The 27,121-nt window shown below is 54.0% G+C and overlaps 1 protein-coding gene across 7 annotated transcripts in view; it reads left to right on the top strand.

Moving 5' to 3' along the window:
* The window catches only part of LOC111143197 (ERI1 exoribonuclease family member 3), a 125,184-nt gene that overhangs the window by 86,953 nt on the left and 11,110 nt on the right, over positions 1–27,121 (top strand). For 6 of the 7 annotated variants that reach the window (XM_022496743.1, XM_022496740.1, XM_022496739.1 and 3 more), the window contains one exon: positions 13,355–13,454. The exons of the other annotated variant lie outside the window; for it this stretch is intronic. In XM_022496743.1, coding sequence (XP_022352451.1) covers positions 13,355–13,454 — 100 coding nt within the window. The remainder of the gene's footprint in view (positions 1–13,354; positions 13,455–27,121) is intronic. 7 annotated transcript variants of the gene reach the window in all.

The raw sequence follows: 27,121 nt of genomic DNA, 5'->3' as shown, positions 1-27,121 counted from the left end.
AAGGCAACAGCTCTGGGGAAGCTTTTAGGCCAGCTTACCCCTCCCTTGCTAAACCCATTCTAGCCCTGCCTGGGCCTAGATCCAGCCCTGCTGCCAGGGGCCCGATTGGTTCCCTGGGCCTGGTAGGGAGGCTGGGAGGAGCCCGGGAAACCGCGAGACTCATTTTCACTAGAATTTGACCTAAAGCAGGATTGGAAGGGAAGAAAAGAATCTGAACAAAAGTGCAGGCAGGAAGGAGCTGTTAACGAGCCTTTCTTTCTCTTCAGGGACGGAGCGGAGCGCATAGCGGGGAGCAGCGGCCCGCTCTCCTCAGCGGCTCTCTGAGGTAGCTGTAGTCTCCGGCCGCTGCCTGCTCTCGCTCGCTCTCCTTTTTTCCCTCTCCTCTTTCTCGGCTCTCTCTATTATGGGGACTTGCTCCAGCTCTTTCTCTCTCTTCTGTCTCTCCTTTTGTTCTCTCTTTGTCTATTTATCACACTGTGAAGGTTGAAAGAGATGTTATTAATCTGGGAGAATGAAGGCAGGATTAGTGGTATGAATCGGATTTTGAGAGGTGTAATGATAGAAAGACTCGCTCGGCTGGCGGCCTGCGTGAGCTTGATAAATGGGGAGCACTCCAGACTGACTCGCGCCTTCCCCGCGCTGTGCGCCCTGCCCGCTGGGGCGTGCCGCGCTCTCAGATCTGCCAGCCGGCCCACCCCGCTCCTACCTGAACCGGAGCAAAAAGCCAAGGGTAAAGCAGACACAAATATCTCCCATCGCACTTGGAGACATCATTGCTTTTAGCACCCTTTTCAAGTGGAGGCCTGTCGAGTTCTCAAAGGACTGTGGGCAGAGGGAGTGGGGACCCAGACTTCTGCCTGCCTCTAGGGCCTGCAAGAGTGCGCCTGCCTCTGAAATGGATGTCAGGGGTCGGGGAGAGACAAGACAGTCCCCAGACCAGTCGAGTGAGAGAACCAGACCCCTGTGATATGTAATTAAGCAAAGTGCTGTAGGGAGAACCATAGTATGAACTGTGGAGGTCAGGGTGGGACGTGGGGGTGGGAGGAAGAGAAATCAGGACGGGCTTCCTGAAAGTGGTGTCCTGGCAGACAAGCAGGATTTGGAGAGGGTGGAAGAAGGCCAGTGTTTTGGGGGTAAAATGGTGTAAGCAAAGATGTGGGATCAGAAATAAGCCTGACTTTTGTGGGAGTTTCACCTCAGATCCAGTGAATTTCAGATCAGGAAGAGACCTAAGAAGTCAAGTAATTAAGCCCCTCACGTTCCAAAGCGGAGACAGGGCAGGGGACTAGAGTTGCCTGAATCATGTCCTGGATGATTTCCTATTTAAGCCCTGTTGCTTATTCTAAAGGTGCCCCTTCCATCATCCTGGGATGATACAGTGATCCTTTCCCTCCTCTGTCCTCTGTAGCTTTGGTCACATCCTTCCAACCTTCATTTGTGCAATCAGAAGATCCTGGCTCAAGTTCATTCCTGCTTGGTATCCAGCCCTTTCCTGGGAGCCTTGGCTCAGAGTCCTCCTCACACTGCCCAGTGTGCAGTCTGTGTGGGAGTGCTTGTCCCAGCCAGCCAACTGCTGCTTGCAGTGAGGAGAGGACCAGGAGGCAGCACACGGATTCCGGGCTCCAGATGCCTCTGGGCCTAAGCACTTTCCTCCTTCGTAACGCTCTTGCAGTTCTCACTGATCACTTTGTCACAGTGACTGGGCGCTTCATGGCATCTGTATTCATTTTCCTGGGAAGGACTGTGAGTTCTTGAGGGCAGGGTGTACATGGGATTCAGTTGAGGTGCCAGGGTCTGGCAGGCCTTCAGTGACTGTGTGAGTCTTCAGTGAATAAATGAATGAGTTCAGCCGCTTGTGCAGTTTCTCCCTCTCCTTTCAGAATAAAATGGTCTTGGTTCTCTATTAGCTTTTCCCGGGCGTGACTACCCTTAGGAATGGGGAGGGGTAGTTGTGCACAGCAACTAACTTTTGACTTTGGTATAGCACCCTAACATCACATCACATGACAGTGGTAGACCCTCGGATGGCTTCCCATCACCTTAGGAAACAATAATGAAGCTCTTTATTGTGTCCTCTGAGGCCCTACATGTCTGGGCATCTCCTGTCTTCCTCATCAGCCGCAATTCATACTTGTCTCCTGTGCTCCAGAGATACCAAGTGTTTGATTCCTTCCAAGTGCTGTTACCCTTTGCCTAAAGCCCTAGCACGCTTCATACCCTTGACTGCAAACACCTCTCCCTCCAGTCCATCAGTTCCTGCTTCCCTGTCCTCAGGGAAGTGTTCCCCATCTAGGTCAGGTTTCCATCTTCTATCCTGTCTTAACAGCCTACCTTTCTTCTTTGAGTCCTTACTATAGGTCCTTAGTGGTTATTTACATTGCTCTTTAGTTAACATCCGCTTTTTCCGACAGACTGAAGCTCTCTGAGGACAGTACTGTGTCTCTATTGCTAATGTATGCATGTGACCCCACATACGATAGGCTGTCCATTAATGTTTGTCACAAGCGAGTCAGTGTGATTGCAGAGCCTGCAGTCCTCCGTTGAAACACATCTAGGCAGAGCAAAGGTGGCGGTGACAAGAGCCTACAGGGGACAGGATGGTGGGCATGTCCAGAGAGGAGGCTCTTTGGGTATCAGTCCTAGAGGCTCTAGGGTTTCAGCCTTCCATCTCTCAGCCTTTCTCTTTTCTATCCAAACATTAAAGAAGAGAGGGCCTCTTGTGACCCTCAAAGGTTTTTATTCTCTTTCTGGGTGATCTTAACCTACTCAGTTTCAAGTGCCGCCCCTACACATTCTTAGGACTTTTCTTATCTCAGACCTCTGAACTGAGCTCTAGGCCCACATGTCCACCTTCTCTAGGCACCCTGCCTTGGATGTCCTACGGAAGGCCACGTCAGTCTTCTAGCTGATTTCCCACCAGGCCTGGTTAGGGTTTCTGCCTCTTGTTACAGGATCTAAGCTCCCCCTACCACTGCATGTAAATTTCTGTGTTTCTCCTTCTAGCTTGGACACTCCTTGAAGGCAGTGGCTTAGTCCACTTGATCTTTATGTCTCCAGCACCTAGCACAGAGCTTGGCACGTGGTCATTACTCAGTAAGTGTGTGTTATATGAGCAAGCCAATGAAGATGCAGAGAGCTCTGAGATGAAGGTTTTGAACACCCTTTTCATTTTTCCCAGGGAGAAGGAAAGCGAAGGTGTACGTGCTATGTGCAAGCAGGCGCATGCTCTCGTGTGTGAGGGGTTGGTGGTCGTGGTGGTGGCGTCACATGCTCAGTAAAAGATTATATTTTAATTTGGAAAGCACTTTAGAAACTTAAAGTGCTTTGCCTAAGTGCTGACTGCTATTAGTGTCTCCTTTTTATTAGGAAAAAGGACATGATTTTTCTCTTTTATCTTCAGGCCTGTCCAACTTCTGAGAGTCAAACTTAGCAAAATGCCTGCCCCTCACTGAGGACTAGTTACATGCCAAGTTCAAAGCTTTGGACTTGAAACACAGAATTCTGCTTTGCAGACTGGTTCTGACACCCCTGAGGGGATTAGCCCTAACAGCTCAGTATCAGGAAAGGGGGGGGGGAGGTGGGAGAGTCAGGGTCATTTGACATAGTTCAAGCTGCAGTCCCAGGCCCCTCCCTTCTCCATATAGGTCTGGGTGGGAGGACGTAAGAACCTGGACTATTCTGGGGGATGGGGGAACAACCCCAGTGGTTATCAAAAACCCCACTTGTCATGCAGTATGAAGGGACAGGCTTCAGAGAAAGAATTGGGGAGGAATGGACCCAGGGCAAATTTGGTTTGTTCAGCTCAGGGATTTTAGGACCAAGAGGTAGCGACATCACAGCTGCTGGACCTGGTGATATTAAGAGCTGCTACCACACGGGCCAGGTCAGAGAGAGGGAATGTGTGTAGCAGTAGCAAGAGGAATTCTGATCTGGGAGACCGTAAGGCAAGACTTTGCCTTGTGCCTTGCAAGCACCTTTGAGAACCTTGCTGGTTGGAAGGAAAGGTAACACCCCTCCCCATGGAGAAGATTTGGTGCTGCAGGAACAGGAGGTCTAGAAGGCCCAGCTGAGCCTCGTCATTGGGCCTCTCTGTGTGGCCTCCACCCCAGGCTCTTTTCTGAGCGTCTGCAAGATGCTCCTGGTCTCAGTCTGTCCTATCTCTGCCAGCCCTGGATGCTGAAGGCTCTGCCCATGGCCAAGGCACTGGGAGGTGGAAGCTTTGGCCCATCATGTTGGTGCCCTGCAGTTCCCAACTCCTAATTGGGCCCTAATCTGGGGAAGCTAGGGCATGGATGGGGTGAGGGGAGTACATTGAGCCTTCTGCCTTAACTGAATTTCCATACCTCCTGTTGTTAATTATAGAGATGTAATAATACGATTAGTGCACGATTAAAAAAAATCCCTGATATGATTACCATGGATTTAATATCACATGATATATCATTATATCGTTATGCAGTGACAGATGTAATTGAAATACACTTATTGGAGCCGGGGGTGGTGTTTCATTCAATCCCCAGCACCCCGGGGAGGAGAGGGCTGGCTAAAAAGAAGCAATGGGAGAGGAAATTGTAATGAAAACAAAGAAAATTCACAAGGTAGCTCTCACCCTGGGCAGCTGGCTGAGACCTGCTGCCTTTGACTCTGTGACAGTGCGTGTGGTGCCCCAGAGAGGCCAGCCTCTTCCGTGGGGGCTCAGGCAGCGTGGCTCAGGAGCTCCTTATCTGGTTCTCGCCTCAGAAACCTCGGTGTCCCCAAGTCCCCTCTGACTCAGCAGTGAAGCAAAGGCTCTGGATTACTCCACCTGAAAATAGACTCAGGACCCTCATGGGATCCAGCTAAGTTGGCAGCTGTCCTCCCAGTGCTGCAGCCCCAGCCTTTGCTGTAGTGGTGGTCCAGCTCACTGGAGGCAGCCGTCCTGCTGTGGGCCGAGTGGAGGAAGATTAAGTGCACAGAGACAATAATCATCCCACTCAAGGTCTGTTGATGGACAGAGGCGGCGGCAGCTCTGGGACCCCTGACCAGGGAACACTGTGGACATACTATCCACTAGACATAGAGAGGATGGGATGTGTCAGCTGATGTGAGTGTCCATCCTCTTGCTGTTCTGCTGGGTCACAGGAATGGAGTGGGAGTTACCCATAAAGCCATAGAGCTCAGAAAAAGAGAAGGAGGGACAGGAACAGTCTTTCCTTCTCTCCTGACACAGACAGCTGATCCCCCAGTTCTAAGGTTGGCTTTGGGGAGATTGCTGGTCTACTGGGCAAGAACAGCAGTGGTTCTCGAAGGAGACCAGATAGGGTCAACAGGAGCAGCAACTCTGAAAACCAGACTTTCCCGCTTGGCAAAATTAGGCCCAAAGAGAGGTCTTATTTTCCCATCCCCTCAATGAAGATCATTTAGAGAAACAGCAGAGCCAGCCCCTGACCTTAAGAATCTCCCAGCGCCATCGTGGGGTAACAGTTACGTGAACAAATCTGGTGTTACAGATGCTGCTCAGAGTGTGGATGGGTTTAAAGAAGGGACAAGTCAAGGAGGACTTGGTAAAGACTTTGAGTCAGTGGTGAAAGAAGAGTATGTGTTTACTAGGACAAAAGTGGGAGAAGGCCAAGGGCATTCTAGGCAGGCTGAAGGAATTGCTCAAGTCAAGTCTTGGAGGCATGAAACAGCAATCCCAAGACTCAGGGGGCAGTAAAGAAGAAAAGGACTTCTGATAGACACAGAAATGATAATGGCTTTCACTGGGATTTGGGAACCCAAGAGAAGGATAACTTGGGAGAGGAGATGTTGGAACAGGTTTTTTTAGTTTGGGATTTTTTGTTTTGTTTTGATGTTTGAGAATGAAGTACCTGGGTGAAATCCAGGTAGAAATGTCAGGTAGGCAATAGAAAATATGTGTTTATACTCAAGTAGTGGCAAAGATGATCGATTTGGAAGGTGGAGAGGTGGAAGACAGGAAGTTGAAAAAGTCACCCGGGGAGAGGGTAGGTAGATAGAGTGTAGACAAAGACAGGAAGCGAGAAGATCTGAGGGCATGAGGAGGATGGTCTGCACTCAGAGGGGACTACTGGGAGAGTAGGAGGAAAGTGGCAGGGCAGAGAGATTAGAGAACTCAAAGAGAACCAAAGGAGAAGAGTGTAAAAGCTGAAGCAGGCCGCAGAGAGGCGGGGACAGCAAAGCTCTGAAACCGTCCCTAGGTGTGGACAGCATGAGGAGGACTGTTGGCTTTAGCAGGAGCTGAATGACACCAGTCAGGCCAGAAGGCAGACGGGTGGGTGTGAAGGAGCAATGGGGGAGGTAAGTGGAGGCAAGTGGAGATAATCTTGAGAAGTTTGGTTGTTAACAGGAAAACAGTCAGTCGCCAGGTGGGGACCTGGAGTGAAAGGAGGGCTTTAAAAATAATAATCTAATAGTGACATAAATTTTAGAGGGCTGGGCATTGTTTTAAACATTTTACACACAATAATTCATTTAATCCTCACATCAGTTCTATGGGATAGAAACCTTATTGCCCCCATTTTATAAAGAGGAACCTGAGACATAAATTCTGTAAAGTTGATAGAGATTCAGACATTTGCTAGAATGCTAATGGTAAGGAGCCAGCAGAGATGGGGAGGTTAAAAGATTAGAAAGAAAGGGGATCCCAGATGGAGGAGGACCAAGCAGGCAGGAGAAGGGTGAGATGTCAAGCACAAGTACGGGATTGGCCTTAGACAAGAAGCGAGGTGTCCCTTCTGTTGGAAGAGCATTGGTGGAGAAGCAGGTAGGGAAGGGTACAGACGCATCTGTAGACGGGGGGCATGCAGTTGAAAGAGTTCTGCGCCACAGCTTTTATGAGCTTTGTGAAAATCAGAGAAGAGTAGGAGTGTTGCATACCACTGAGAATTGCTCAGTTTGTGATCTTGGACCCACTGTGGCCACTTTCTATGCATCAGAGTGACTTTCTGGCATCGCTTAGCTCAGGTTCAAGTGTGGAGAAATGGAGTCACCATTGGGTTTTCTCAGGGAAGATGTACTTGGATAAGTGGGCAGGGGGCTTGAAGACCGTGAAGTGGGTGCTTAAACTGGTAGATCCTGGGGTCTTGTTATCAACCAGAACTGCTCTCCCTCAGAAATCTTAAAATGACAGATTCCACTCTGACCCCAGCCTCCTATCCTGCCAGCTTCTGTACCTTCTCTTGCTCTTTTCCTGGTCTGTCCATTCCCTTCTGGTCTTGATCCTCTGTCTACCAGGCCTGGAGCCCTGGGATCTACCACTTCAAGCACCCACTCCCTATGGATGGCTGAAATAGGTAGAGGAGAAGGTCATTAGAGCACAGGAAGTTGAGAAACTGAAAGGCCAGGTTCATGGCTGGGCTGTCCTGTAGATACTAAAGTTACCCAGTATGATGATGACCTGGAATGGAGTCCCAGAGAGAGGGGAGGAATAGTCTTAAAGCAGCAAGAAGTTGAAGGGGTTTTGGCAGAGTATATCCAGAATTGCGTAGGTATTGGTTTTCTAGCTAGTATTGCTACATAATTAGTCACCCCCAAATTTAGTGACTTAACACAATAGCTATCTGATTTTTATCTCGTGGTTTCTGTGGGTCAGGAATTTAGGAGGGGCTCAGTAAATAGGTTCTGGCTCAGCTTCTCTCATTCATTTGTAGTTAGTCCTTGGAGCCGGCATAGGGTGTGATTGGATCAGCTGGGAGCTGGCTGCGGGCATCTCTCTTTCCTTGCTATTCTCATGGCTTCTGTATGTGGTCTCTGCACAGACTAGTGTGGGCTTCCTTACAAGATGGCTGCCCTGGGGCCGTCTGGCTATGTACAGAGCCGCTCAGGGTTCCCCGGCAAGTGTTCTAATGAATGGGGAGGAAGCTGCCTCCTCTATTTCTGAAATCGCCTTGAAGTCGCATAGCATTACTTCTGCATTACTCTGCTAGTTGAAATAGTCCCAACAGCCTATGCTGTTTCAAAGAGAGGGGCATAGACTCCCTCTCTTGATAACAGGGGAGTCAAAGTTACATTGGAAGAAGAGCATATGAGATGGGAGATGGTGTTGCAGCCATCCCTGGAAAACACAGTCTGCCACAACTGGTGCTTGGCTGAGCCCAGGAAAGGGAGAGGGAACCGCATTCTCAAAGGCATTTCAGGTGACAGCGCCAAGAATATCTGGAGGTCACAGTGGGAGTGGATGTTCTGAGTGACCTCAGATATACCCTGAGAAAGAACTGTCCTCCCATGTTATAGTATAGGGGACTGAGGCTCAGAGACATTTAGTAACTCCTCCCAAGTGACAGTGCTAATAACTGGCAGACTGGGAACTGAATTCATGCTTGTCTGACTCCTGAGCCCAACCACACTGCCTTTCTCCGAGGCCTGGGCTGCTGGGTCTGCCATCCTTGTATTTACCTCTGTCCTTGGAACTTGGTTCACCAGCTAGAGAAGTGCTGGCCAATTAGATAGGACTTAAGTAGTAGTTGTGTCTGTCAGGTTTTCTCTCCCCCATCGTCCAGAGTATTCCCCTTACAGCTTCATCTGTTGGGTGTTCTTGGGAATGGCAGGTGATTTGATTGGCTTCCTCATCTTGGGAAATGACCCATCAGCCTTGGGTCCACCAGGTGACATGTCACCCAGAGGTCTGGTTAAAGGCCTGCTCCTCCCCCCATCATGAGGAAGCTGGGGGGTCCCACGTGCTGGTTGCAGCTTGGAAGCTCTGGGTTTTCTGGAAGTTACAGAGCCGTCTGTGCTTCTGTGTGCAGTCTGAGCTGGGTTCTAACCCCAGCCACTGCCCTGCCCACTCAGTGGCCACCCCCCCCTTCAGGGCCCTGGCAGGTAGTGAGTGGGTGGGCAGAGGCACCCTCGCAGCCATCGATGCCTCATCCTTCCTCTTTGAAGGATCTGATGCTGCTGCCGATGAGGGCTACTTCATCTATTAAACCCAATACACTTGTCGCAGCTGCTAAGCCCCCGTAAGCCGCCGGGCGCCGTGTTTGTGATGGGACTGACAGTGCATGGAGGAGGCTGATTATACACGATTCCATTTCGCGGGCCCAGCAATGTAATTTCACAGGGCGATCAGCGTTTGCATGTAATAGCAGGCTGTGCTGAGGTGTCAGAATATTAAAGGCGCTAATGGCAAAGCTCCCTGTTACACAGGGGGCCACCCGCCGCGCCTACAGCAGGGCTGCGCGGCAGGCCCGTCGCAGATGGCTGGCCACTAAGCTAATGGGGCAGCAGCCAAGGCGGGCAGAGCCGCGAGAGAGAAGAGCCAGCCGGGAGCAGCTCGGCACCTGCTTCCCCGCGCATGGAAATTACAGCAGCCCAGGGGACGGGAAGTGTGTGTGCCTGCCTGGCACAGGGCTGCGGTGGGGTGGTTTGGTAGACCCAGCATCTTTCACCCCAGCTCCACCTGCCCCACTCTTTGGCCAGGAAGCCACAGCTGGGCAGATGGGTCCTGGTGGCCAGGAGAGGGGCAGCTGGGGAAGTGGCATCCCAAGAATTTGGAACCAGTATGGAAAAGGGGCTTGGGCACAGGCTCTTGGTGAGAGCTCTTAAAACATTTTCCCACCGCTTGCTGACTGAGGTCAGAAAACTCCTAGGTCCTTGCAGGCTGGCAGGAGAGAAGGAGGGAGCAGGGAAAAGGAGCCGGTGGAAGAAAGGGGAAGGACAAGTAATAAGGTCCCTTGATTGATGCCCCTGTTGCCATTGGAACACAGAGCTGGGAGGCAGCACCTGAAGATGGGGCGGGCTGCCCCAGCCACACCCAAGCCCTGGTCTGTGCTCTCACCAAGCCTGCTCCTGCCATTCTCCTTTGTCCTTGCTGTGTCTCCTGCCTGGAGTGCTGTCAACCCCCTGCCCAGCCCTCCACTACCACTCCCTCCAGGAAGTTTTCCTAGCTGCTTCCAACCCCACACTGGCCTGCTTCTCTCCAGTGCCCCTGTGGGCAGCCGCAGGGGATAGCCTCCCTGATTCTCCTGTTCTGCTAGTTCCCTAGGTCCCAGCCTTGACTTCTTAGCCAGAATCTCCGAGACATAACCCACATCACCTTGTCCTGAGTGGGGCTCCTGGGAAGGCTCTGCTCAGATTCACAGATGGATGTAATCTTGGGGAGGATGTCTGGAGGGAGTGGGGAGTGGAAGGATGCACCGAGTAACCCAAGGGAGAGTTTGATGCCTGTGCGGTGTGCGCACTTGATGGTGTATGTATCTGGCAGGGAAGGACTTTAGAAGTGAGTGCTGGGGGTGGTGGGCGTGTGGGTACAGGTGTAGAAGGGTAGCAGGTGTGAGGATCCAGACCACACACAAGTAGGAACACAGATTGCTGTAGGGCCCTGTGTTCTCTGGGTGGCTTTCTGCATCTGCTGGCTGTGGCTGAGGGGTACCTCAGATGGCAGGAGTTGGAGGGAGCTTGTGAGACTGTGCCCTGGGACTGTGCCTGTGGGGGTTCCTTGAGGCTGGTGATCACTTCTGAAGGTTCAGCTCTGCAGGGTGTGTGACAGTACCTGGGGGAGACGTGCCAGGGTTCTCAGCAAGGGCAGCAGGGGGAGAGCCCAGGCTGAAGGAGAGCAGTTTTAATTAACCGTTTTTAATATCATTTTGGACTTTGGCTGGTATGTGAAGGCCCCGCTGGAAGCAGCATTTGTAAAAATTAAATCCCTCTTATTAGGATCTTGGCAGACCCATGTGCACGTGCTGCCCCCTGCCTCCCGCCTGTGCCCCCCTGAGGAAGTACTGGCTGAAGCCGTGTCACTGCAGCGGTTGGTTATCGTGCCTTATCTGGGAGTATGAAACTGGGCACATGACCCCGCGGCCACGCTGGAGACGCCAATTCATCTCGGCCTCGCTCTGACAAGCTAGGCTGCCCTTCCTGAAAGGCATCCGTCAGGCGGGACCGGGGCCGCTGCCTCGCCTGCTACCTCTGCTTCCCTGCCTGGGTTTTCGGCTTGCCCTCGTCCAGCCAGGCTCAGCCCGGCCCGCCACCCGCCTTCCACATGTCCCAGTCTAGGGGAGATCTTGGGGAGTCATAATTACTATAATAATCTAATCACAGTGACGCGTCGGGGCAAGCGTTATCTGAAGTGGTCTTCCCGCTGAGCTGCGATAAGACTCGGGGTGACGGGCAGATAACGGAGCTGCCCTGTCCCCAAGCCGCGAACAGCGCAGAGGGGCCTCCGCAGCCCGCTGCCCGCCCGCCGCTTTAAGCCGGGAAGCGGCAGCACCTGCTAATGCAAGTGTTTAATATTTGATGGGCTGGGATAAAGCAGGATCACCTTCGAATTGAATTGAGTGTCAGCCGAGAATCTATTACTGAAATTCGGGTGTGATTTGACAGCAAAGTAGACGATGTTATTCTTCACTAGTTACTGCAATCTTCTCCCCGACATCACTTAAATATTTTTTTCTTTGCTTGAGTAAACACACATTATCCTTCTTTTTTCCCCCTTCCTTCCCTTTTTCCTTTTTAGAGGGGGAAAAAAATCCATCCAGCTCGCCTTCTCCAGGCTGATAGGGTAGATTGTTATTTCTTTATTTGTCCTATTAAATGGAATTTCTGATCGTTTAATCCGGCCTTTGTAAGTGATTTTAAAGTACTTGAAAGCCGGCCCGCCACTGCTCTCTGGCCCACTGCGCTCCAGCCATGGCCCTGACCAGGCTTAGCAGCTCGTCCAGCTGTGCACCACCCACTGGCTACTTCCCTCGCTGCCTGCCTTCCCCCAGCTCTGCCCTGGCCACAAGCCAGTGTTCTCTCCCCTGCCCTTGAGCCTCACACTCAGCCCCTGATTTGGGGGTCCAGCTGTTGCCTGGGAAAGCGTGGAAGGGTTGGCTGGGACGTTGAATTGTGGCTGGTACCTCTGTGGTCAAGGAAAGCGGCTCCGGAGGGCGCTCAGGTTGGAGGACTCTGAGGACCAGGGCTTGGTTCCTGCAGCTGGGAAAGAAGCGTACCAGCCCCTTGGCCTCAGCACGGACTCTGTGTCCAGCCTCCTGTCTTTGGTTTTTGACTCTGTGTTAGGCCCTCCTTGCTGTGAGGGAGTCTCTCGTGGGATGGGGACCTCCAGGCCGGGGCATGGGTGGGGACACTGCAGTGCCTGTCTGAAGTGGCTGCAGTCCCCTTAGTTCGCCTCATGGTCTCCGCACTGAGCTTCTGGGAACTCCCCCGGGCTACACTCCTGTTGACCACATCCCATATGCTTCCTGCCACTGGGAGCAGGGTAGCCTGGGGTTCCAGGACTTAAAAGGTGAGGGGATGGGTAATGTCTGAAGGCCAGCCAGCTACACAAGCCCCCTGGTAGAAGCCCAGGACTTCGCTAGCTGGTGGAGCAGGAACTCAGTTCACACTAGGCCACTTAATAGCATTCTAACCCTTGCAAGTCTCTTCTTTCTGGGCCTCAGTTTCCTCATCTGTGATGTCAAGTCTGTTGTGCCAGTAAGGGATTGTGAAAGGAAAGTGCCATCCCTTGTCCTGCCATGTACCGCCCCCTCACCATGGAGGTTGGTGGCGGCCAGGTGGCGCGAGCAGGGGATGGAGGGGGGCAATGAAGTGCTAGGGGCCTGAGCAGATCGATGCCCCCAGCACTTCCTTCCCCAACCCCAGGAAAACAATTAAGTACAGATCGATGGGTGGCCGCTTTGAATATGCATAAGTGAGCACTTGACCTTCAGCAGAGATCTGTTCCCCCTACCACACACACATTCTGGTGTGCACACACACGCACAAACACACACACACATACACACTCTCTCTCTCTCTCTCTCTCTTCATGTGTTCCCCTCACAGCTGCTTGAGTCGACCAGGTGACCTTAGCCCTCCTCTGTTGAGCCCACGCATGGCATTCAGCCTTCCACAGCCTGGCCTGCCTCTCGGTCTAAAGCAAACAGACCAAGGGCAGGTGGTCAGCCCCCTCCTGCTTCAGTTTTCCTATACAGAGTGCAGTTTGCATATGTTGGTCTCCAAGTACTTTCTGACACCAGGCTTTGTGACCAGCAGTACTGTGGGGAGGGGCCCAGCACAGTGCTGGGTACCCTAGGAGGGTTATCTAACAGGGCTGCCTGGTGAAGGGGGTGCCCTGATGACACGATGGTCCTGAGAAGGAGGGTCTTAGTAAATGGGAGCTCTCTAGAGGAGACTGGTAAGGGGGTATCCGTTGGGGGCTGGAGGTCTCTGATGGGGAGATGCCTAGGACAAAAGGACCTCTGAAAGAGGAAGGGATTTTCTGGTGGGGGCCCTGGTGGAAAGGGGACCTAGTGCAGGGACTCTCATGAAATGACATAATGAGAGTAAGCCCTTAGGGGGAAGATTTGGCTGGAGGGTGGAGGTGGTGAGTCCTGGGGGTCAGGGCCTCTGTTAACCATTCTTGCCTCCTGTCTTCCAGGCTTACAGCTTCGCCATGGGCTGCTGGCCCAAGAATGGACTTCTAGACATGAACAAGGGCCTCAGCCTTCAACACATAGGCCGGCCCCACAGCGGCATTGGTCAGTCCCTCCACATATACCCCCTGGCAGCTCAGTCAGCCCCCTGCCCGCATGCCCCAGTCCCCTGGCACACAGAGGGGTTCTGTGGCTCATCGTGTGCTCTAACGGGGTGCTTTCCATAGCTGGGGGGAGTGGGGAAGGAGGGTGGTGTACCGGAAAATGGAACCAGACCACTGGAAAAGATCTCTCAAAACACTGTTTAGGAGGAGACTGGGGTCTGGGCTTTGGGTGGGTCATAGGTGGCCTTGGATTCAGGGCAAGATGCCCCCACACCTGCCTGCATCTCTGGTGGGTGATGTCCTCAGAGGGGTGGGCACATGTCAGCTTACCACCCCCTCCCCGTGGAGCTAGAGGAGACTGTTTAATATTGTTTCAAGTCTGTGGCTACTAAACTGGGCGATCAATGGGAGTTAAGGAGATGAATTATTTAAACCTCACCAGCTTTTAATTAGTCGGGGTCCTTCTGACCGATGGCTCCGTCCACAGGGTATTGACTCCCCCGCAGGAGCACAGCCTCCATTGAGCGGTGCCTGGGTTGGGAGGGGCCACTTGGGGTACCAGGTGGGGGTGCATCCTCAGAAGGATCCTTACTTGGAGGGGGCTGGAGTGGCTGTGGTTCTGGGCATTGGAGGCTCTGCTAACTTCAGATATATCAGTATTGGGCGGGGGTGTGAGTGAGTGTAATGATATATCTGGGTTGATTTTCCTGAGGGCATTGGTCTGTATATGGAAGCGACCATCAACCTGTATGTGTATCCACCCGAAAGTGTGTCTGTTCATTTCTGTGTATCTGATTTTCTGTGTGTGAGCACACGTCATGCAAATGCTTTCAGGCGGGGTACTTGACAAGCACAGGCTTTTGTTCCTGTGGGGAGGAGCAGGGGCGGGGGGTGGTACTCCTGGGAGGGGGTATAATCATAACCTGTGTACCTGTGGGGAGCTATGGTGGCAGAGGCACCAGCAAGATACACCAAAAGGACCCAGTCACCTGTCACAGACTAGCCCTTCATCCTTTCCACAGAGATCACTGGTACCTGGTGGGTGCTGGGCATGCTGAGTGGAGATGCTTGTCCTCAAGGAGGTCACATCCTAGCATGAGATGGAGACTGAACTAGATACTAAGGGCTGTGATAGGAGCACCTAGGCTGTCCCAAGGGAGGATTCCCCTGTCTTCAGGGGCCAAAGTGACTTCTGCTCATTTATGTACATCTCACTGACTTCAGGGATGCCGTGTATCATTCTTGTTGGGACACCCCAAGGCCCCTCTGGGGTCCAGGGTGGGGGAAAGAGGAATCAGTCAGCAGCTCTAAGGAATTAGGGGTACCCCACAGCAACTGCTATTCCCTTCCATAGGAGTTATCCCATACAACCTGTAGGAGACCCCAAACCTAGCAAGGTCATATGCGTGGGAGCTCAGCAGGGAGTTTCCTAGAGAAGAAAGACTTCTGAGTCAGGAGACCCTTGCAGGATGATCAGGAGTCAGCACGCACTGCCAGTAGTTGAGTCTCGCTGCCAGTGGGATCATGGGGCTGGATCGGCCTTGAGCTGGGTGCCCTGTGTCTGTGGATGTGTCCCAGGGTGTGTTTGTGAGAGGAAGAGCTTCCTCCTCCCTCTCTGTTAGGACTCCTGAGGTGTTCCCTGTCTAGGGGACAATGGGGTAAAGGTTTTGGAGCTAGAAGTAGTTCTGGCTCTGCCGCCCAGAGCCCTGTGACCTCAGACAAGGGACAGTGCCAGTGCCTCTCAGGGCTCTTAGGGAGGTTCTGTGAAGCTGCCTGTGTAAAGGGCTGTGCCGTGCCTGGCCCGGCACATAGTAGGTGCTCAAGCAGCTACCCCTCCCCCGTGGCCCTGCCAGCACCGTGGCCTCCCCAGGGCCCGTGGGGTTCCTTGCACTGGGTCTTTGTATCTCTGAGCACAGAGGGCTGCCCTGCCAGCTCCCAGCTGGCTCCGAGGTGTGGGTGAGGGTGTTTGGAGGGGAGGGAGGATGCAGGGCATTAATTGGGCTGGGAGAGGCGGGGAGGGGAGGCGTTGGTTTTGAGCAGTGAGGTTAATGGCCCTCGCGCCAAAGAGACAGCTTTAATGAGCTTCAGCTGGCTGTGCCCTGAGTTACTGTGCGTGCTAAAAGGGTCGCGCTGTAAGAGTTTGATGTGGACTGTTTCCCAGCCCTGGGGTCAAGGGTCAGCTCCTGTCACTGGCCACTCAGGCTGGTCCTCAGTGACATAGTGCTAATTAACTGCGTGAGGAGCTGCCAGCCTCAAGTGGGGAGTGGTATGCATATTGGGGGGGGGCGGCATTGGTGATGGGGGCCAAGGGTTCCACAGATCCCACAGCTTAGCCATCTCTGGGATCCGCTTGGCTCTCCCATGATGCAGTGTGGGGGTGGGTAGGCAGTTTCTCTGTGCACAAATCACTGATGATCCTAGGACCTAGAGAGAGCTCCTGAGCCTCCTCCTAAGGTATGGGTGGCAGGGACAGTTTGTGGGCCTACCTGGGTGGGCTGAGCGCCAGGTGTGGTGGTGCTGAGAGAGAGGAGCAGGCGTGCTAGAGGGTTGGGCGGCCAGCCCGGGGCTGGACGGTAGGCCATAGAAGGGGAGAGGGCCCGCTGGGATGAATGTGCATGGCTGAACTGTTTGCGGGGAAGCCGGGGGGCATCCTGGCAGAGCAGTGCCCTGGTCAGAGTTGGGCTGCAATTCGAGCAGTCTGAGAGGTTTCACGGGGAGGACTAGCAAGAAGAAACTCTAGAGGGGGTGGTTCTGTAAGGTTCATGGAGGCCATGGTTAATTCAGAGCCAGCAGGAGCCGTGGGAATGGAGGCAGAAGACCCGTCAGTGAATGTTTACCTTGCACCTGTTATATGTGTCAAGAGCTGTGATAGGTGTATTGGTGAGGATGTCAGAGTGCCCTGCCCCCACGGAGCTCAGGTACGGTCGTCAGCACAGGTCCAGTTGGCCCTGGCTGCGGAGGGAGAGGTGGTGGAGCTCTAGGCAGACAGGGGTGTCAGGGGCTGTCAGCATGGCTTCTGAGTCAGGAGAGGGACATGTCCTCCTCGGTTGGTGGATTTGGCCTTGCGAGCCCCATGAACAGCGTGGTGTGGAGTGGGGTGTGGGTGAAGAGGGACCACGAGTGGGGGACTGCTGACGCCTGGCGGTATGCGGACTCCCGTCTGCACCCTTGCTGTGGACCAAAGGCTTCGGGGCAGGGCGGCCTCCGCAGGTGGCTTCGGAGCGCTGTGTGGTGCTTCTCGTGTTTCTGCAAAGGGTCAGCAAGTATTTGGGGGGGCTCTTTATTAACGTAATTTTCACATCAGTTTTATGGAAGGCAGGCATTAGCATTCCCGTTTTATAGACTAGGAAGTTGAGGTCACAGCTGGTTGAATTGAAGAGCAGGGCTCAAACCCAGGTCCGTCTGAGTGCAGGCTCTATGTTCTTACTGCTGTGCTGAACTAGGAGGCACCTTTTTGGTGTTGGGCTTTGTGCTACCAACAGAGACATGAGGAAGAACACAGGCTCACTTCCCTCATTTTCCTCAATCAGTGTGAACAGACAGGCCTTGACAAAGCCTTGTCAAGGAAGAAAGGAAAGGAGGCATTGCCACCCTTTCTTTTACGCCTGCTACAGTTGCCCTCAGAGCCAGAGCCCAGCAACTCTTGGCTTCTGACCTCCTTCTGGCTCTGACAGTTCTTACTCTGATTTGTTTGCTCTCCACCTCATTGACCAGGAAAATCCTGCCCCTTTTCCAGGGGCCACCTCTTCTGGGAATCTTGTCTGGACTTCCCAGTGTGCATGTACAAAATACATCCTTGGACCGCACTCACAGTTTGTCAGAGGTGATGTTCAGGCTCTCCATACTTGATATCTCTAACAGCAGGTCCCAGAAATCTGCATAGGAAATGTCAGTAAAATCTCACCTGTTTTGGGGACATGGAGGCCCCACAGACTGCTGATTTCAGCTGGCTAGGAGAGTAACTGGAAACTTCCCTGATGCCCATGGGGTGGTCCTGCCCTGGTTCCTTAGCTCCTCTGCTCAGGGCCTGAGGAGGGTCCCTCTGAGGCTCATGGTAAGGAGGGACAGCCAGACACCAAGTGGACTCTCAGGAGGTCGTTGCCCAGTGTGGTTTGGCAAAAAGAGCTGGGCTGGCAGGAGGCAAGGTGGGAACCTGGCCCCAGGGGGGCAGTACTGGCCTGTGGTCTCCCCTGAAGGAGTAGGGTGTCTATCAAGAGTCCAGTCAGAGCACATTAGCTCTGTGACACGGATCTCATTAGCTCCCGTGAGAGGTGTCACTGCAGGAGAATCGTCGGCTCAGGGAGATGCTTGTACCAAAAGGAAGAAAGGACAGTGACAGCCTTTTCTCTGCCGCCTCTGCTGCCACGCTCCCTGGGCCGCCCGCCCTCCTCCTCGTGGGGGTGTGGGGGTGCTGGCTAATGAGCTCGTCTATAGTACAGCTTTGCTTTCCCCTCCTTGAAGTTCCCCAGGTCCCTCTGAAGACCTCAGGCCCGGGATTAGCACACACCAAACGCCAGCCCCCCTCTTGCCCAGCAGGGAGTTCCTTCTGATCACCCTGCTCTGCTGCCATCGGAGAGGGAAAGGAGGTGGGGCCAAGACAGAGCCACTGTGGCTGTCAGGGAGGGGGTTTTCACCCTTGGAAGGCTCAGGCCCCTCTTCCTCCCTTGACAGAGTGACCATGTTCACTTCTCTGCAGTGGGTTCTTTCTTTCCAGAGTTGCAGTCTTATCTTCCCCTCCCCCTTACCATTGACATCTATCCAGGCAGTGCCCCATCCCTATGGGGCACCCTTCTCCCAAGGCACAGAAGAATGTGGGGACAGTGGCCGAGGGTTGAGCGGGTAGCATTTAGATCTGGTCTGATCTAAGGCTTTCTGGCTGAGCTAAGGGCCTTCAGAATCAGCTAAAAACCAGTCTGGGCTTTGGAAGACCTGAGGGTGGTGAGTATTGATATAAGGCCCCTGCAGACCTAGTAGCCCTCTCCCTGGCTATCCCAGAGAGGCAGAAAGGTGCTGGGTGCTGCTCAGGCTACCCCCGAGTCCCTCCACTTTGGCCGTCTTCAGGGTGGGTTCAGGAGGGGGCAGAGAGAGCTTGAATATGTGTCTCCTTGGCTCCACCCCCACCCCCCACTCCATCTACTTGTTTCTGGTGTGGCCCAGAGAAAACGAGCAGCTGGGGGACGGGTGGCTATGAGAAGGGATAGCTCTCTAGGCATCGATGGGCTCCAGTGGCCTGCCTGGAGGCAGTGTTCCCCTGGAGGGGTACTCCTTCCTTCCTGAGCTGGTGCCCTCAGAGCCCCGGGGACGTCTGAGGAATGGGTCCTTGCCAGACACCAGGCTCTGGTCTTCAGTAGCAACCACAGGTGGAAAAATGGCTGGACAGATGGACAAGTGGACTGCCGGATGGATGGGGGAAGGTTCTGGTATATGTGTGTATGTGTTGTGTGTGTGTGTGATGCACCGGGAAGTACAATCTTTGTTTCCCTACCTTCCTAGCCCCAGGCCCGGCCTGGCCTCCCCTTGTCTCTCTCTGTATCTCCTGTCAAACCGTCGCACACGTAAATGACAAAGAAATCAGAAAGACAGATCAATGCCGGCCAAATTAGCACTTGCAGATAGACTGTGCGGGGATGTCAGCGCCCTGACCCCTGGTGATCTTGCAGCCTCCGCTGCTGATATTATGCAAATTGCATCCATCTGGCAGGACCTGCGTGCTGGCGGCTCCTACTCAGAGGAGTAATGGGCTGGGGGTGGGCGGGAGTGTTGAAGCAAGAGTCGGTGGAGTGAGTGTGTGCGTGTGTGTGCATGTGCGAGCATGTGCTTGAGTGTGTGTGAGGGTGTGTGGTGCCCACTGAGCACTGGGCGGTGATGGAGTGATTGACAGGGCAGATAAGGGGCTGCATTGGATTCCTTTGGGCTGGGGGATTAGGAGCAGCCACAGATGGGAGATAACTGGACTTCATTTCAGTTTATTTTCCTCCTTATCCCTGCTCCCCACCTTCACTCCCCGAAAAACACAATCTCTCTAGTTTGCGTTTTCATCAATATTTGCAAGTCATTACCACTGGTTTAAGGTGAGAGACAATGTCAGGGCCCAGACCAGGCCGGCCCCTCCCCGATTGCATCCAGGCCTGGCACCCTGGAAATGAGCACCGTGTAGCCAGACAGCCTGCACTCTGATGGTGTTCACGGCAGGCCTGCTCCCAGGCTCTCAGTACTCCTGGGTGGGGCCACGCTTCATGGGCCAGCCCCAGACCCACGTAGCTGACCTAATGCCCCCCAACAGCCCTTAAGCTGGGCCCGGACCTTGCCACCTGAAGCCTCTGTGTGACATCCCTGCCCCCAAGCATCCAGCATCGGGTGCTTCTGCCCCTGGTATTAGCCCCTTGTCCACAGTTCCTCCTTGACACCTTGTGACCAGGGCCCAGACCCCTCCTGGGCACAGTGGGGCTTTGGCCTGTAGAGGGGGCACCTTGGTCTCAATTGCCTTCTAACACCGGTACCCCACATTTACTGAGCGCCTGATGTAGTACAGAGGAGTTCCCAGCTGTCATCTCATTCCCAAACCCTGTGAGCTAGGGGCTGTCCGCACTAGCGTATGTGAGCACACTGGAGCTCAGGAAGGTTCCCGTTCACCCCAGGCAGCAGAGCAGGGATGTGGGAGAGCCGGAATTTAAGCATGTATCTCTCTAAGGCCAGAGCTCGAAACCACCAAGTTCTGTGGCTTCACTGCTGTGGCAGCAGACCCAGACACTCCACACGTCAGCATGCCTGGGCCTGTGGAAGGGAGCCACCCTTGTAGAGTGGGCAGACACGTTCCTTCCGCTCCCAGCCTCTGAACACAGACCCTGACCCAGACCAGAACCCCTGCCGGGCTGAACCAGACCAAAAGGGACAGGATTCAAACACATGCCGCCCTCAGGAGCAGTGTGTCTGAGACAGTCGGGCTGTAGCAAGAAGGACGCACAGAGGACAGAACGCACCCAGCGGCCGAGCCAGCCCCAGGATATGTCACCACATGTGGCATCCAGGCCCCTGCAGCTCAAGAAGAGGGGCTGAGCATCTCGGTCCAGGCAGCTGTGGTGGCAGAGGGTAGAGCTGTCCCAGGGGCCCCTCCAAAACTGGGTCCCCACTGTACCCTCCCACTAGGCAGGGTTGGAAGCCGAGAGTGCTGGGGACATGTCCGGGGACACGTGTGCAAGGGGAGCTTGTCCTAATGAGGAGAACATGGCTGCTAGTTAGGCGAGGGGCGGGCGGGGAGCCGCAGAGCTGATTGAAGGCAGGGGCAGGGGTCAGACAATTAGGCCCAGATCCGGCCGTTTGATGTGAGTTCTGAGGCCTCAAAGCCTCCCTTCAGCCCGCTCCCTCCACTCCCTCCTCTCCCTCCTCTTTCCTTTCTTCTTCTGCCCAAAGGCAGGAAGGATGGAAACGCTTACTCTCACTGTTACTATTATTAAACTCTGCGGCAGGCCAGCCAGACCCCAGGACTCCTGCCCACAGGGGGCACCCCAGGCCCCCAGGAGGCTTCTTGGGCCCCAGGAGGCATCTGGCCAGAGGCCAAGACCAACCTGAGGGCAGGGATGAGCTGAGCTCCCAGCACAGGGTAACCTTGCTCCCTTTCTTGCTTCTGAGTCAGGAATGAATAGGGCTGCCCAGTGGAGATTTGGGCCTAGGGCTGCTTTGACCATCACCTCCTGCAACCACCTAGTTCTTGTCTGTTCTGTCTGGGTTTGAGGGTGAGGGTGTGGTTCATTCACACGCATGCCCCATCACACAAATAGTCGTCTGCAGCAGTCACACCAAAACCCTGCTCTTCAAGGTAGAGCAACATAGCCCAGCGCCTCAGCCCCGCTGTACTGTCACACTCACACCGAAGTAGAGTGTCTCTCCGACCCTCCCCCCATGTCATAGTCACACATACCATCACAGGGACCCTCACTTTCATCACACCCAAGGTCTTGCACAAAACCCCTGTCTCCTGCAGCAGGGTCCTTGGAGCTGAGCCCCTCCCCAGAGTGTCTGGGAACAATAGTCAGATCCTGTGTCCGGGGTGGTTGGGTGCTGGGCCCTTCCAGTCCCCCATCCTAGGAAATAAACCTAGAGAGCAGGTACTGACCAGAGAGTGGGAGGAAGCCAGATTGGGGGGGGGCAGTGGGGAGAGGGAGGGTGGGAGCAGAGATAAATGTTAGCTCATTTCTTCCGTAATTAGTTACTCCCTCATCCCCGCGTTGTAATTGTGAACAAGCTGTAATGTTTAATTAGTCTGTAAATGAAACCCCAATTTCATAATGGCCTGGCTGACAGGGCTAAGTGAGCAGGGGAGGAGGCAGCGGGGAGGTAATGGGGGGGGGGGGGTGGGGGGGGCTTCAGTGAGGAATGGCTTGCAGGATTACCTCCTCTTCAGCCCCAGCCTGGTTCTAGGGTTTGCCCTCCCCAACCCCACCCCACACCAAGGTGCTCTCCTCCAGCCCTCCTTACAAGAGAAAAGAGGAGCAGGGAAGAGGCTGGCACCCTCCTTCCCCGCTCCCTGCCTGCCCTCCAGTTCTCTGTGGGGTTACCACAGTCACAGACAACCTATGTGCTTCTGGTTGGAGAAGCTGGCTCTGGGGCCCAGGCCTTGTGACTCCAGCGAGCACGATGCTGCCTCCCTCCGTCCAACTTTCTTCCTCCTCAGGTCATACTCCTGAGAGGCCTTTGCTACGCACCTGGACCTCAGGATCTGGTCCTCCACCTGAAGGAGGTAGTGATGGCAGGGGGTAGGCCCCTCCTTGTCCAGTCCTACGGCTAGGCGGAATCCAGCACCTGTGCCAGGCTTGCACCCCAGCCAAGACCTTGTTCTCCGTGGGTCTCACCACAGACTGTGATAAGCTGGAGCTGCCGCAGGGGGGAGCCCCTGGCCCCACCGCCGGCTCATCGGTCTCCCTGTCTCCCCCACAACATCCTCACCGCCTGCACACGCCCCCGCCCCGCCTGCTGCAGCCATAAATCTCAATTTACGAGGGCGGCTCTGGTGGGGGAGGGAGGCAGCGCCGCTAATGACGGCTCCTCAGCCGGATTTTTCATGTTGCACAGTCATAAATTTTTAAGAACAGCATGGGCAGCACGTTAGCAAGTTACCGAGGCTGCCTCCGTGCCGGCTGCCTAGCTCCGAGAGATTGCAGGAGCAGGCAGGGCGGGGGCCGCATGTGGGGCAGGGGTGCGGCCCAGCAGCCGAGCTGGTCTGCCGGCAAGGGTACTGTGGGGCCCAGCAGGCGGGCCAGCGTGAGCCTTTGCCCGGGGCCGGCTAGTACTGCCCGAGCGGCCGGGAGCCAAGGACAGGCACGGGGTGGGAAGAGGCGTGTGGGCACACAGGCCATGGCATCGGGAGGTGCTGATGGATGCCTCTGCTCCAGGACTTGACACCATGATGTACAGGGAGCCTGGAGACATATGGATTTTCAACGTGGCCACTTTGAATAGAATTACAAACCCTGACCATGTGCACAGTGAAGCCTCTGCCCTGGCAGAGCTCCATTTGGTTCAAAAATGAGGTGGGGCCATTTGGGGATCATTCTTGAGAACTAGGGTCCCTGGAGCCACCAAGGGATCCCTGGGGAAATGCCCACAGAGGGGCAGACCTATGGATGTGCTGGGGCCTAGATCCTAGAAACAGGATGTCCTTGTTCTAGTCAAGACTCACCACTTCCAGGTTGTGTGGTCTTGGATATGTCATTCACCACTCTGGGCCTCTATCTCTTCCTCTTTAAAATGGGGTTGATGGTGACTCCAACTTCCCAGGCTTACTATGAGGAGAAAAGAGGTAATGCGTTTGAAAATACTGTAAACCACCCCACCCTCCCTGCCCACCGAGTACCAGTTAGCTCATTTGTCTATTTTAGATCTCTGTAAAAGTTCTGAGGAGAATATCTGAGGGAAAGATCTTTGTGGGGAATTGTGGGGTTCATTCAGTTCTGTTCAGTCATTCATTCAGAAGATGTTTGCTGAGGTCTTCTGGGGGGCCCAGGCCAGTGCTGGCTTTCAGAGGTGAGGGAGGTTCCTTGCCAGGAGGTGATATGAGCACTTGTGGCTGAGGCAGCTCAGGGTTCCCAGCCCTGTGCCTGGTCCCCACGTAGAGTCAGTGGGCCAGATCCAGCCTGGTCCTGCCACAGGCACACCTAAGCTTCAGGCTGCTGAGGGGCCCACAGAGGCCTTCACATAAGCCCCAGGTTGAATGCCCACCTGTGTTTCCTAATCGGTGCAATTGAGGGGTAATGATCTTGACCATCTCAGGAGCCACAAGCAGAAGGCCAAGAAATCAGATGTTGCTCACGTCAGCAAAGGTGGTGCGAGTGTGCATATCAGGTGTTCAGGATGTGTCCATGGCCATCCACTAGGAGCAAATGCCGGTCGTGTAGGGAGAAGAGCATCCCCAAGCTGGGCCTTGTCGCCCAGTCCCCTGCCCCTTCTCAAGCCTCTCTCCTCATGCCCTCTGCACTCCAGCACAGGACCCTCCCCCATTTTCTGGAAACTTCCATTCCTTCTCTCACCTCAAGGCCTTCCCATGTGGCTTTATGGTCCTTAGGAGCCCCCCATTCCCATCCCTTGGCCTGATTAACTCCTGCCCATCCTTCAGAGAGCAGCTCAAAGTTTGCTTCCCCAGGGGAGCCTACCCTGACTCTTAGACTCAGTCAGGTCCTCCCCTGGGCGCACCTGCCTACCACCCAGCACTTGCCCTGCACGGCCTTTCCTCACAATCCTAATTAATAGTCCTTTAACGCCTCTCTCCTCAGCTGGATTGTAAGTTCCCTGAGGGCAGGAACTGACGCCCGTTTGTTCACCTTGTATCCCCAAAGGGTAAGCTTGTGTCTGGCTCGTGTAGGCAGATAGTAAATAAAATGTGTTGTTTTGAATGAAGTTGAGCTGAGGTGGCCGTAGCCCACCCCTGGGTGCCAGGGCAGGGGGAGGCGGCGAGGGCAGTGCCTGGAGCTGAGGTGCTTCCCATTAGTCCTCATGATTAATTCACAGCCACACTGTGATAGAGTGGGCTTGTCCCCAGTCAGCGCCTCCGCTGGGGCCCACCTGTTAGCTACAAACAAACAAAGGGGATAAATAATGCATTGGGAGCTGAGCCAGGCAAGGCGGCGGTATTGAAATTAATAGGGATTAGCTGAGCAGCTTGAGGATGAAATATTTACCAGGTGGGACTGGGCTTCGGGGAGGCAGCCCCCCCTCGCAGAGTCCCCAGGCAGAGCCAGGCCCTTCTCCAGGGCATCACTGCTAGGACTGGGGAGTCCCACCACCGATACTGCTGCCCCCAGATGCATCAGTTTGCTGGACAGACTTGTGGCCAGACTGCTGAGAGCTCAGGTCCCAGCCAGTGTCCCGGCCCAGCAGGTCTTGGGGAAATCAAGATACTAGGAAGGAGGGGAGGTGGGGAAAGGGCTCAGCCCCCAGCACTTTGGAAGCTGAGGACAAGGACCTTGACTCATTTTCAGGGCCCGGGCACGTCTAGGCTTCGGGCAACAGATGTCAGGGCTGTAAATAGGTTTGCCTATGATTTTGCCTCCCATCCTTCCCTCTTTCTTTTCTTCCAGTTCTTCCTTTTTTCCACTTAGCATGTGTTTACTGAGGGCCTCTGCACAGGTAACATTAGTGCCATGGGGTTTGTGTTCTAGCAGGAGGTGACAGAGAAGGATCCCTAACACAAACATGAGGGCCCAGGTAAGACGCATGAGGAAATGATAGCAAGGGGTGGGGCTTTCCAGCAGAAGGAAGGCATGCCGAGAAGCAAAAGAGCCTGAACTCTGGGGTCCAGTAAGAGAGTGGGGAAGACGAGGCCCAAGGGGGAAGCTGGGCAGATCCCCAGAACTGTATAAAGAAGTCTGGACGCTGTCCTGAGAGCAGTGAAGTGCTGTTGGAGTGGTGGTTGTTATTTTAATGATTAACTCTTAAGCTTTTTACTTTGAACCAATTTTACTTGCAGAGAAGTTTTCTATACATCTCTTACCGAGCTTTCTCTCATGTTGGCATCTGACATAATCGCAGCAGTTACCAGCACCAGGAAATAAACGTGGCTACTGTACTGTGCCCTACACTGGAGGGCTTCCTTGGATTTCAGCAGTGTCACCAATGCTGTCCTTTTTCTGTTCCAGGATTATTGAAGGGTTTTAAGACAGGGAGTGAAATGACCAGATTTGTGGCTTAGAAGGACACCTTGGAGGAGATTGACGGGGGCAATGCAGTCTCCTAGGTGAGAGGTGGTGGTACCCTTGACCAGGGTGGTGGTAGTGTGAATATAGGTTTAGAAATCACTGGGATATCTAGGGTGGATAAGGCTCAGGGCTGGATGGAGAGTGAGAAGGGGGCCAGTGGCAGCTCTGAGCAATACCCACTCTGTAGGGACGATCAGAAGAAAGACACGTACAAAGAAGCAGAAGGAGTTGGGGAGGGAGGAAAGATGCTGTCACCGTAGCCCGGGGAGAAGAGCTTCAGGGCACGAGTTAGTCCACTGGGGCGATCTAAACCACTGGACTTGAGCCCTGTGAGGTTGGAGGGATTATTCGAGAAAGTGGTTCAGTAGGACGCAGGTGGGGAAATCGGGTTGTAGGGCGGGAAATGAGGGAAGGAGGCCTTGAGTGTTGACTGGGAAGTTTGGCTATGAAAGGGAGGAGAGGTTGGGTACCAGTCACGGGGAGGGGGAAAGGAGTTAAGTCGAGGTTGTTTTTAAAGATGGGAGAGGTTTGATATGTTTACATGCTTATGTTAAGGAAGCAGTGCAGAAAAACCATTGAGGCTCTGTGAGAGAGAAAGGGGCTTGCTTAGCATGGAATGCCCCCAAAGGAAGTGTGGTGGAGAACCCAGGTAGAGTGAGGGCAGGCTTTAGAAGTGCCATCAGGATGCGCCCTCTCTCCTCCCTCTGTAGCAGGTGAGAGAAGAGCGCCCCCTATGTCTCCTGTGAAGTAGGTGACCAAACTGTGGGAGAGGGGTCGGGGTGGGGGACTTGCGAATGGGGGAAGTAGAGAAAATGCGACGTTGCTGCCAGGGAGAAGGGGAAAGAGCGTGCACGCTGATTAGGGACATAGGAGGCCGGCTGGGTGGCTTTATACAACCACGTGAGCTTGCGGACTGATTGTAAGGGGCACAGATCTGTACGGTTGCCATGTTCTCTAGTCACCCTCCGCCCAGATGCAAGCAGAGAGAAGGCAGTTTAGGTTTTTCCAGGCAAGGATGATGGGAAGAAAAGGGAGCAAGAGAGTTGAGAATATTGGCAAGAAAGGACTGAGATGATCACCCATGGAAGGCCGGCTCCTGTGTGAGGTGTGTTGGTCATGTTGCTAGGATGGGAACTGCTTGGTACATACCTGATAGCCATTGTCTTCCTTCCTCACTAAATGGAGCCCTTGTATCACTAGGGGCAGCAGCGTGTGCCCAGTTAAAACACCACTTATTTTAGTTCCTCGTGCGGCTAGATACGGTTCCGTCCCTGAGTTCTGGCCAGTGAGGTAAAAGGAAAAGCATGCGAGACCTCCAGGAATACTTTTAAAAGGAAGTGACTCAACTGGGAAGTACATTATTTTGCTGTTCCCATCTTCCTCTTTCCTGAAATGTGGATGTGATGCTTGGAGCTCCCGAAGCCATTTTGGACCAGGAGGTAACCTGGAAATTGGAAGCAACATGCTGAAAAGGGCAGAA

This window comes from Enhydra lutris, unplaced genomic scaffold, assembly GCF_002288905.1.
Source record: "Enhydra lutris kenyoni isolate GAN:26980312 unplaced genomic scaffold, ASM228890v2 scaffoldscaffold9, whole genome shotgun sequence".
In the NCBI taxonomy this organism is placed as follows: Eukaryota; Metazoa; Chordata; class Mammalia; order Carnivora; family Mustelidae; genus Enhydra; species Enhydra lutris.
The sequence above is the reverse complement of the archived record's forward strand: the minus strand, read 5'-3'. Positions and strand labels throughout refer to the sequence as shown.